General features: G+C 43.9%; 1 protein-coding gene across 1 annotated transcript in view; it reads left to right on the top strand.

Moving 5' to 3' along the window:
* Nucleotides 1–251: 251 nt before the first annotated feature.
* Nucleotides 252–12,165, top strand: part of COL9A2 (collagen type IX alpha 2 chain) — a gene marked incomplete at its 3' end in the record, with an annotated part of 48,171 nt that continues 36,257 nt past the window's right edge. Inside the window, exons 1-6 of the mRNA XM_079988021.1 lie at nucleotides 252–463; nucleotides 3,863–3,937; nucleotides 6,988–7,023; nucleotides 7,602–7,664; nucleotides 10,559–10,612; nucleotides 11,038–11,073. Coding sequence (XP_079844147.1) covers nucleotides 392–463; nucleotides 3,863–3,937; nucleotides 6,988–7,023; nucleotides 7,602–7,664; nucleotides 10,559–10,612; nucleotides 11,038–11,073 — 336 coding nt within the window. The 5' untranslated portion in view covers nucleotides 252–391. The remainder of the gene's footprint in view (nucleotides 464–3,862; nucleotides 3,938–6,987; nucleotides 7,024–7,601; nucleotides 7,665–10,558; nucleotides 10,613–11,037; nucleotides 11,074–12,165) is intronic.

Genomic DNA, 12,165 nt, shown 5'->3' with positions numbered 1-12,165 from the left:
CCAGCCACTCTTCGCAGCTTCCAAGAAAAGATTAAAAATACATTAAAACACCAGTCATTTAAAAATTCCCTAAACAGGGCTGAATAATGAATGTTTTATACTTTCCACAGTCCAAGAGGAGACAAAAGGGCAGGATGCCTACAGTAATTTCCCTTCACCTGGCCCATGAATTCCATCTTTGAGCCCAGCTCCTCTCGTCTCATATGTCAGTGGGCTGTGAGGGGAGTTCCCAGTCAGGTCATTAACTCCCCTTTCACCAAAATACTACATATTAATGACCCACCATCTCCTCCCTTCTCCCTTTCTCTCTGCTCCTGTTGGATCTAAAGATTTAGTCATTCAGGGGCTGGCGGGCCCCCACTTTTCGTCCAGCTAGCCTGAAGACCTCGATATGGCTAGTTTTTTGGGTAGCCTCAAATTCTGCCTTCTCCTCCAAACCATCTCTTTCTCCGTGACACAATTCGTAAGTTTCCTTTTTACTTATGATTCTACCGGAAAATGTCTAGGTGTAGGGGGTGAGCCAGATGGGGTGGGGGCCTAGAAAACAACAAAACTTGATTGCAGTTTGGGATCCAGTGCTGGAGGACAATGTCTGAATAATTAGTTTTAACGCACTATCTTTTCTTGCAAGCTTAAAATAATGAGGGGAACTGGCACGGCTTGATTGTTGGGATTATAAAACATACTCTCTCTCTTTTTTTCTCCTTTGGCTGGGTCAGGAGAGGAGAAAAGAGCTTTCCTTTTATTCCTGGCGAAACTGTTTTTTGTTGTTTTCAGGGGTCTCCCTGCGCTTCTGCACTGAGACTCCTGGAGAATTTTACTCCCTGGAAGTGAACGGGGAAGAGATCTGTGGAAGAGATTTGTGGAAGCAATGTTGTAAGAAGCAAAACAAAAGTGATTTCAGATGTCTAAAAGGGATCTTGCATTATACCATTATATTGAGTAGGGTGGTAGTAAGTATTATGGCAGGAAATGTTGCCTTTTGTAGGGCCCTGGGCAGCTGCAGAAAAACATCTTGCCTTTGGGAACCAAATTAAAAAGTACTTATGTGGATCTGTCTTTTGGGGCAAAAGATGTGTGTTATTATTATCCTGATAGTGATGAATAGGGTATGTCCAGCAATTGGTACTCTCTGTATACTGCAAACAAAAGGAGCTGAAGAAATTTGGCTGGTCATCTGATGATGGCAATGGGATGTTTTAAAATAAAAATCCAAGTCCCTGGTTAATTCTGAAAAGAAAAACAGTTTTTGAAGCAGAAGATAATGCTTTGAGTTATTTGGTGGTGGTGGTTGGAAAGCCCTTGATTTGCTGAATATTGGGTCTCACCTTAGGGACAGTGACATGCAGTCAGAGATACATGCAGTCCTTTCTACAACTTCTTTTTGGTTTGGAAAAGAACACAGGACCTTAACACAGAGAAACTTTTGCCACCCTTTTTGAGGGACAAAGGGGGCTATTCATTCAGCGAATGCCTTCAGGAAGCTTCCATCCCCAGTGACTGCAAAGCTGGTATTTTATAAGTTCAATGCCTTATTTAGGAACATGTACATATATTATTTGCATCAGTCCAGACCCTACAATGTCACATTTTAAAGTAAAGAGAAGTGGTGGAAATAAAGCCAGAGGCCTCAGATTGCTTTAGGATGTGACTGGACTGCTTTGTTTTATGTAGTTCCAAGGCTCACAGGGGCCTGGACTCAATTTGCTGTATTCAGTGCTTTTTTTCTGGGGGGATGTATATCCCTAAACATTTTGTGAATCTTTGGACTCTTGTCCATTTACTGTATTTATTTTCCCTGATTTGAACTGTAAAATGGTGATTTTCTTGAGTCGAAATGAGAGTACCCCTAAACATTTTTTAAGAAAAAAAGCACTGGCTGTAATCATACATGGAGACATTTAAGATGATACTTACTAACCAAACCACCTAGTAAAACTTCAGGCAGGGATGATTTGTTTCAATCTAATCATCTACCATCCAAACCCTTAAATAAGAATACCGGTTGCAAAATGTAAGCACTTTGAAATCTCATTGATTTCAACGGAATGTATTTACTATGCATATGCTTAACCCCACTGAAATCAATGGAACTGCAAAGTGCTTACATTTATCATTCCCTTAGCATTTATTGTTGAAAGCACTTCACATACTGAAACTCAATCAGCCTTACTTATTATTATTACTTGCTATTATTTATAGCATGCCATCATTGAGGGGAAACACAGGCCAACCCCTGACAGCTATAAATAATATACCAAAGGACCTGTGCTTTCATAGTAGCTCCTTGTTTTACACACAGTAGTAATCTTGGGCTGACTTATTACTGTCTGTATTCAGGTATGCAGCCATCTATTCAGAAAGATTATGTACTGAACACGTTAGAATGTGATTCATTCATATGCAGGCAAGTTCAGGTTGTGCATTTAAAGGCGATTTGGCGCTCTTGTGCAACAAACCTGCTTCGCCCGAAAATTGGGTGTTTTGCGATAAAAGAATGTGATGGGGAAATGGACTAGAAAATATGGGATAACACTTGGTGCAATGTCATCTAACCTCCCCATGAATTAATCGGGATGAATGCTCTGGAAGCACCCTAAATTGTTTTTAGAATTTCAAAGGAATTTGAGGTACCAAATCCAACCAGAGTTCTGAGCTACTTCTGCATGTTTGTTCAAGCTAGGTTTAAAATTGCACAGAGCCTGTAATGCAGCAAAACACATAATGAAACCAAATTTTGCAATTTGGTGGTAGGGGGCGAGGATTTGACACACAAGAAATGCAGTGCCACCAAATGGCATAGAAATTTTCTGGTTCTTCCTTACCCTTAGAAACATGTGATTTGTGAGTTATTTTATCTGCAGTAGCCAGGGTTCACATATCCTTTTACCACAATGAGAAGCTTAAGTCCTATAATGTCTTTCGTTTTGGGGCCAAAGATGTTCTCGCTGCAGCCAGGATCCTCCTAAGGAGTTCCTTAGATTGGAGAGTTGCTGTCTGATCTTCCCACAAATTCAAAAGGCCAAGTTGAACAGAGCATTTAAAATTTGTTGATATTACTTAAAAAATGTCAGTCCAAAATTTGGGTGCCTGAGGGCATTGCCGCAGTCCAATTTATGAAGCTGTATGTGTTGGACAAGTAGGCAGCTGAAGCCAGTGATTCATATTGAGGGGAAATTTCATTGAGGCCAAATTCCATGCTGTCTTAAGATCCTGTGTCCAATTCTAGAACACCCTGAGATCTGAGAGGAAAAGGAGGAGGAAACAAGATCTCTTTGCCTCTTTAACTGGTTGATCAAAAGGGCTTCAAAGCTGCAGCCAAACCTTTTTCTTTTTCCAAACAAAATTCTGTCTGTCTGTTGTTGCCCTTTTGCATGGGCTAGTAGATTATCCCATCTTACCATTACAACAACCCTGCAAAGTAGCTCAGACCAATAGATGGTGCTTAGTCTATGGTTGCTCAGTGATTTGCCCGCCTGCTTGAGGATTTTAATCTCAAATCTCCTGGATCTATCATGATCTGTACCATATCCCTTATTGTCACCCTGCTTCTCAATGGTTGGCTTCACCTATTTTCAGCTGATTTTTTGTTTGTTTGTTTTTTTGCAATATGATCAGGCATGGGGGGGGGGGGAGTGTGGAAATCTGTCTGCCCTTCCCAAGGCTTCAGGCACACTCCTATCCACACCTCTGTTTTGCAACCCAGCTCTCCTGGGAAGAGGTTGAGGCTTTCAATCTTTGGCTTCTCTGGGGTTGTGATGTGATTGTGAGACAAGCTCGTCCAGCTTTGTTGGTTCTTGGTTTTCGGTGACCTTTTTCTTCACCAAAATAACTTTGCTTCTTGTTTGATTTCTCTCCTTAGCAAGGTCCTCCAGGAGAACCTGGACCACGAGGGCCCCCGGGTCCGCCAGGAGTGCCAGGCGCTGATGGCATTGATGTAAGCACACCGCACAGGAACCTGAGCAGCAGAAGGGATGGTGTGTGTGTTTGGGGGGGGGGAGATGGTTTGGGTACAAAAGAAGGCATTGTATACAGGATCCCAGGTGCAGTGCCCATCCAAAAAGGCTAGAGGGAGCCAGTGGGCTTTGCTTTCTCAAATCTGATTTACAGTACAGACCAGAATCTGATTCATCTCTAAGTGGTATAGTGGTACCTCGGGTTACAGACGCTTCAGGTTACAGACTCTGCTAACCCAGAAATAGTACCTTGGGATAAGAACTTTGTTCAGGATGAGAACAGAAATCATGGCAGCGGGAGGCCCCATTAGATTAAGTGGTACCTCAGGTTAAGAACAGTTTCAGGTTAAGAACGGACCTCCAGAACGAATTAAGTTCTTAACCCGAGGTACCACCCTATCACCATATGTGGGCTTATCTTTAAAAAACATTCCCTGGAATGCTGGGGAGAGCTATGGCTAGAGTGGGAATGTTCATTCATTGGCTTTATGTATCAGCATTGCCTTTTCCTGGGGAGGGGGGTGTTGGGCTCCTGTTATTATTTCGAAGCTGCCTAAAGGAGTTGGCCGAGGGGAGATGGATGTGGTGGGATAGAAGGGATGGAAAAATGTAAACTGGGGTGGATGATGATGATGTGGAGGGGAATCTGTTCTATGATGCCATGATCCTATGGGGTGGGGCCTAATCCAAGTCTTCCACCCCCTTGCTTGTAACTCTTAGCACATTTATGTGATTCTGGGATTACAGTGCAAACTCAGAAGAGGATATTTGGATTGCCCATTGGTAATACAGGCACCTTTGATTTCCAAGTGTAAGTTTCTAGTCCTTATGGCTGCAGACAAAAAGCTTGGAGGGGGTGAAATTGCAGTTGCCCAGGGCGTAAGAGGACTTCCAGTACGCAGTTCTGGAGTCTTAGTGCCTTGGATGCAATTTTTGACTCCCTACCATGGTGGCTGTTTGTGGTTCTTCCCTTCTCATGGACCCATCTCTAATTTCCATCTCTTAATTTTAGAGTCTGTACAGGTGACCATAACTCATAACCATTCTGGCTTCTGAGATGCACCACACCCCGCAGCCCACAGCAAGCAGTGTGGCATGTTTCCCCAGCAATCATATGGACTAGACACTTTATTTTAAAAGAAAACAAAACTTAACACTTTTGCATTGGCCTCTACATACTCTCAGTTTGTGTGCCAATTTTTCTAATAATGCAATACCCCACACCAGGCAGAGGCAAACTCGGCCCTCCAGACGTTTTGAGACTACAGTTCCCATCATCCCTGAACACTGGTCCTGTTAGCTAGGGATGATGGGAGTTGTAGTCCCCAAACAAGGTACTGCTTCCGGGTTAGCAGAGTCTGTAACCTGAAGTGTTTGTAACCTGAGCTGTTTGTAACCTGAGGTACCACTGTATCTACTTCCCTCCATGTCTCTCCAGTGATAAGTTTATTTTCACTTGGTATGATTTTGTGACTTATTGTTAATATCCAGGAGCAGGTCTGGCCCCTACTGACAGCATTACAAATAATTGCTGTTTTTAAACCTTTCCTCCTGTTGATGTGTCTTTTTTATAGTGGACCCATGCCACTCTGTAATGGGTGAGACATATATTTTGTATTACTAAGAAAAAGAAAGAAAGGAAGGAAGGAAGGCAAGAAAAGAAAACCTGAAAACTTTTGTTTTATTTATGAGATTTATCCCCCACTTCACTTCAAATGCAAATCTCAGAGCAGGTTACAACAATATAAAAGGCATTTTAAAAAAATGTTGTTTAAAATACAGCTGTAAATTTAAAATTCAATTAAGGCAGGGGTCGGCAGCCTAAGGCCCATGGTCCACAAGTGGCCCATGAGGGTCATTTAACCGTCCCATGGACCCCCGTCACCCACTCGGTTGGCTAAACTGGCATGGAGCAGAGCGGGGACCGCCTTCCGTGACACTAGCCGGCTTTCCCATTGGCTGCAGGAAGCTTCTGCAGCCAATGGGAAGCTGCGCACACCTCCACCGCGCCAGAAGGAGCTCCGGAAATAGTGTTTGTGCATGTGTGCGTGTGCACTCTGGCTGACTGCGGCATCTGTGGGACCGTGAACCAGCCCAAGCCACAAAAACTTTGCTGACCCCTGAATTACGGCATACCAGCACATCCATCTGCATTATATTACATGTTCAGAAGGCCAGTTCAGAGTAAGTTTGCCAGGTCAGGAGCATCCCAGATTTAAGGCTCCAAATCTGAGACCTGGGGTCATCTCCAGTGATGTCACGGGACGGTGATGTCACAGGGGGCAGCCTCCAGTGATACCATTGAGCCTGACAAATTAAGCCATAACCACAGTCTCTGAGAGCATGCCATTAAATTAAAAACTGAAAGTCTAACAAATGAGCAAATATATCACTGCTTAGAAATTAATATAGAAACCTCAGACACCCTCCCTCTTGAGAGTCTGTGTAGTAATCTGCAGCTGGCTCCTGCCGGGCTGATGCTTGCAAGCTGCATACACAGTCTTCTTAATAAAAAGGTTTCTTTCAAATTGCTCTCACCCACCTGGGGTGTCAAGCCTTCCACCTTCTACCTGGGTGTGCCAGGCAAAACAACCGTATTTCAAAGGCCTGCAGAAAGAGGACTGTCTTCAGCTGATGCCAGCCAAATTGATGGAAGGAGGATGTGCTGCAGCTGGGGGTGCCATTGTTGAGAAGGCTTTGTGGGGCGGGCACTGATCAGTTGATGCTGGCATTGCTGAGAGTGCCATCCCTGCTGAATCTCAGAGCCCAGACAGGACAATATGAGGAGAGATGTTCTTTCAAGTAACCAGGACCTAAGGCTGTTGGGTCTTTACACATCAAAACTAACACCTGGAATTGGTTCCAAGGAGGCAGCCTGCGCATATCTTTCAGGACCAGGGAGCAGATATGCTCATTATATCCCCCCAGAACTGTGTATTGGTGACTTTGCATTTCCAGTTGCTTTGACAGCGATCATTTGAAGAAGTCAAGAGGAACATGCTATTAACCATTTCCCCCCTTTTTTCTCTAGGGCGATAAAGGCCCACCAGGAGCAGCAGGCAGCCCTGTGAGTATCTAAGCAAGCAATGTCAGCAGGGGTTACTTGGGCTTATAATTTGTTTATAGTGTGAACATTAGTATTAATAAAAAGCTGCAACCACTTTCAGGTTACATACAGTACCTGTCTCCCAGCTTTGAGTTGTCAGAATTAGGTCTAGAATGCAGAGCCCCAAATATGATGCTTATGAGAAGCTACTGTTGTGGGAGGCTTAAGACCTGTTTTGTAACTGTTGGAAAGAAAGACGGCCTTCATTTTAATATGCATTGTTTGTAAGTAGTATCAGACCTTATCACTGTAAGCTGTGGTTGTGATTGTGTGGGAAATCAAATTACTTTGCACTAAAAAACAACAACCCAGCAATCTGCTCCAGGGGGTTGGGGGACCCTCCAGAGCACATCTGGGGGGCATGTGGAGAGGGAAGAGGGGGTTTCATTGCGCAAGTGGAACTGAGCTTGCAGTGTTGGACAGAGCCTTTGGGCTGGCCTTGCGAACATCCCCCAGAGTGGCAGTGTGCAACTGTGATGCTTTCACTTTCTTTTCTCCCTAAGAACACTTTTAATTCCTCAAATGTTTTTGTGTGACAGGGGGCCAAGGGAGATCCCGGCCTTCCAGGTCCAGACGGCCCTCCAGGGAAACCTGGGATTGATGTGAGTACAAATGGTTGTCCTCCTTTGCTCACTCCAAATCCGGTGTGATTTGCATGCTTTGCTAGTATAGTCAAACCTCGGTTGTCGAACGTAAACCGTTCCGGAAGCCCGGTTGGCTTCCCAAATGTTCCAAAACTGAGATGTGGCTTCCTATTGGTTGCAGGAAGCTTCCTGCAACCAAGCAGAAGCTGCGTCGGATGTTCAGCTTCCGAAAAATGTTCGAAAACCAGAGCATTTACTTCCGGGTTTTCGCCGTTTGGGAGCTGAAATGTTCCAAAACGGAGGCGTTCAGGATCCAAGGTTTGACTATCCATTTTCAGCCTGTCCATGGTAGGGTTGCTATATTTAGAAATGTGAAAATCTGGACACAATCATTGTTGAGCTTTTTTGGGCAAATTGTTGAGCTGCAGAAACTGGTTGCTTTGCACCACACTCGGGATACTTTAGCAACTCACGCTTTATATTTGTTTATTTGTCACCCCTACTTCCATTAGACATATTAAAACAGGGAAAATCTTCTGTATTTGTAAGACTCCTGGCCCCACTGCCTGAGCCCCATCCTGCCTACAGGAGGTTGAGCATTGCCTGCTCTATTTGTTTACTTTGCAATCGCCTACCCTGTGCTGATTTAAAAAGCAAAGAGGGCGTGTTGTTTTGGTTAAAGATATCCTAGAAAAACACTATTGTCCTCAGTTACATCTTGAGCTGTTGATAACATCTCAGGGGCTGCAGCAGCAGCAGGTGAAATAGCAAACTGCTTGCTCTGCTTGGTGCCGGTCGTGTTCCTGCATATGCTATTAGAGGCAGATGCACTGTCAAGGAGATTCAGCCACCTCCTGCTCAGAGATTGAACTGCTAGCTAGAGATGTGGGGGCTGAAGCCAGAAGAACTGCAACTTGTGCTATCTTTTTTTTTGTAAAAACGGCACCCCCACATCACTCCCAATCACTCCCAAAGCTAAACCTTTTTATTTATTCACAGCATTTCTTTTCTTTTTTTAAGAAATAAGCTTTGTTTTCAAAAGCTATAAACTATAAATACAGGTACAAAAGAAACAGATAGATAGATAGAGGAAACAAATGGGGAGAAAGTACAAGAGATGGAGAGAGAACACATATAAATAGAAGTACTGGTACATAACATTTTTATAGTATTCCCAGAATCTGAATTTGTGGTTTAGCATTTTCCTGTATTTTGTGACACCAATACATAATAATGGATTCCATCTCTTATCAAAATATAGTTGTGCCTTGGAAGTCAAGCAGAATCTGTTAGACTTCCAAAACGTTCGGAAACCAAAGCGTGGCTTCTGATTGGCTGCAGGAACGTCCTGCAGCCAATCAGAAGCCCTGTCGGACATTTGGCTTCAAAAAATAGTTTGCTCTGGGTTTGCGGCATTCGGAAGCCAAAACGTTCGAGAACTAAGCTGTTTGAAAACCAAGGTACAACTGTAGTTATCTGCATGCCCGCCTTCTTATAATAGTCCTCAGTTCAGTGTCTGAACAGTCTCCCATGCTTTCAGAAATATGGTTGGCTGCTTCCACCTTGCCGCACTTCCTGCAGTGCTGCTGCTTCATATTCTACTATTCTGAAACCCATTCAGTAGGAAGTGCTGGGTAGGGGAAATGGGCGCTTATGTGTGACCCTTCTTCTTCTTTTTTTAAAAAGTTTTTTATTTTGCTTTAAACAAATACAGGTAAATATAAAGAACCAAAATTACAAAAAAGAAATCCTCAATAATAATAGTAAAAAGGGATACGAAACTACAAAAAATATCAAAATGCATGGCGCAAAACATGAGCCGTTATTGGTGGGGGGAGGAGGGAAGGAGAAGAAAAGGAAAAAAAGAAAATAGAAAAACGAGCCAAAACACAAGAAGGCTTATCTATTGTACACTTCCGTCAAGGTCACAACAGATCATTATTTTTATCAGTTCCCTCTATCTGCATTCCATGGAGTCCCTCATCTTGGTATCAGGGAACATTGCCCTATGCGGTATCATTCTAAACATAACCAGGTCTTTATTGATGAACCCTTGCCCCTCAAATAATTATTTAAACATTCCCATTCTTCTTTCACCATCTTTTTAGGTTTATCTCCTACTGCATCTGTCAGCTTTGCGAGCTCCAAGTACTCACACAATTTAACAACCCATTCATCTTTAGTGGGTGTATTTGTATCTTTCCAGTGTTTTGCCACTATAACCCTTGCTGCTGACATCGCATACATAAATAACCTGATTTTGTTTTTGGCAATATTATTTGATACAATTCCTAATAAAAATTCTTCCGGTTTCTTGCTAAATGTAGTTTCTATCGATCTCTTTATCTCTTCATAAATCATATTCCAAAATCTTTGTATCTCTGGACAGGACCACCACATATGGTAGTATGTTCCTATCTGTTCCTTACATCTCCAGCACTTTTTATTATATGATTGATTTATTTTTGCTAGTTTTACCCTTGGTCACCTCATATATTTAAGGTAAGAATGGAAAGGACAGAGCAGGTGGGGGAGGCATCTAGTCTGCCCCCCAAAAAAAACCTGGCTGTGCCTGTGATCACTGGGATTAGTACCAGAAAGTATGTAATTTAGGAATCTTGGTAAGGGAATGCACATTTGAGGTCTTTTTTCGAAATGCTGGTTTAGATGACTAGCTTATTCCTTGATATAGCAGTGAAAGTTATACGCACATGCCTGCATTTCCACAAAAACTTTATTTTACACCTGCAGTTTCTATTTCTGGATGCTCTGCAGTTGTGGCAAAGATTTTTGGTTTGAATTCGCTGCTTCACCCATTTCTTTTCCAGCCCTGGTGTTTTTACCTATTTTATTGCAGATGCCAGTTAATGTCCCGCAAGCTGATCCTGTAATTCTCTTTCCATTTTTTACAGGGCCTAACGGGAGCAAAAGGGGAACCAGGACCTTTTGGGCGACCTGGCCCCAAAGTGAGTGACTGTTTTCTGTGTGACTCGAGGAGATGGAGTGGTTCTTTTAAGACTGTGACAGCTGTGCATTGCAGATGCTGTAGTGGGGGGCTGAAGTCCTCCAAATGAGGACCATTGGGGGACAAAATGATTCAAAGTGGTTTTGGATGCATGTATGCACTGTATACATCCCCCAGCAACTACAGCAGGGGGAAACAGGGGATGTAATTGGCCTGTGCAAGGTAACAGAGGGCTTAGGTGAATTCAGACAACAATACTGTGCAGACTGCACCTGCAAACACAAGAGGTTCATCTTATCTGGTAGGGCTGGGTCCTTGGAGCTCATATTTGGATCTGTCCCATGAAGTAGATCTGCAGCTTAAGTCATATTCCACTTGTGTGGATCCTGCTACACCAAATATCTCTTCCCTCTTGCATTCACTCAGGGCCAGACTGGACTTCCAGGACCTCCAGGGCTTCCAGTAAGTGTTTATTCTTTACTGGCTGTATTTGTCAAGAAAGTATACTGCTATATGAACATGTCCAGTGTACACAATCACACCAACGTGTTGGATTATAGTTGAGTGTGATGAGAGTGGGCTTGCATACTCCCCATATCTCCTCTAGTGTGGCAGTAAGGAGGAGTTATATAGCATTCACTTTTAAACTAACCACAGTTGCTTGTTACCTTTGGACTTGGGGAAACTGTGGTTTGTTGAAACAAGCCAAAATCAAGCTGTCCTTTATGGTGCTGGCTTGTTAACAATCCGTAGTTTAAACTAGCCAGAGTCCCCCCAGGTTCAGACACAGAGGGGAGCTCTCATTAGTTTAAAAGTGGAAGCAAGTGCTTCCGATCTCTTCTTTGCAGCCAGAGGAGGGAGCATATGAGCCTCAGGCTTATCAAGGCTCATTCCTATAGCTCTAAGCTATAGTTTAGGGCAGGTGTAGCCAACATGGGCTACTTTGGGCCAATTACCATCTCTTAGCCAAACCTACCTTGCAGGGTTGTCATGAGGATAAAATGGGGAGTGGGGGTGGGGGAGCTATGTATGAAACCTTAAGCCCTGTAGAGGAGAGATAGAAGGCAAACATAGTAATAACTAAGTCATTTGTTTATTAATGTCCCCTTGATTTAAGTAGAGCTACTCTAAGCATGGGACGCAGGTGGCGCTGTGGGTTAAAGCCTCAGTGCCTAGGACTTGCCGATCGAAAGGTCGGCGGTTCGAATCCCTGCGGCGGGGTGCACTCCCGCTGCTCGGTCCCAGCGCCTGCCAACCTAGCAGTTCGAAAGCACCTCCGGGTGCAAGTAGATAAATAGGGACCGCTTACCAGTGGGAAGGTAAACGGCGTTTCCATGTGCGGCTCTGGCTCGCCAGAGCAGCGATGTCACGCTGGCCACGTGACCCGGAAGTGTCTCCGGACAGCGCTGGCCCCTGGCCTCTTAAGTGAGATGGGCGCACAACCCCAGAGTCTGTCAAGACTGGCCCGTACGGGCAGGGGTACCTTTACCTTTACCTTTACTCTAAGCATGGATAACAGTTCAGTCCTAATCATCCATCTCTACTCATAAGTAG

The sequence above is a fragment of the Podarcis cretensis genome, assembly GCF_951804945.1.
Source record: "Podarcis cretensis genome assembly, chromosome: 8".
NCBI lineage: Eukaryota > Metazoa > Chordata > Lepidosauria > Squamata > Lacertidae > Podarcis > Podarcis cretensis.
The sequence above is the reverse complement of the archived record's forward strand: the minus strand, read 5'-3'. Positions and strand labels throughout refer to the sequence as shown.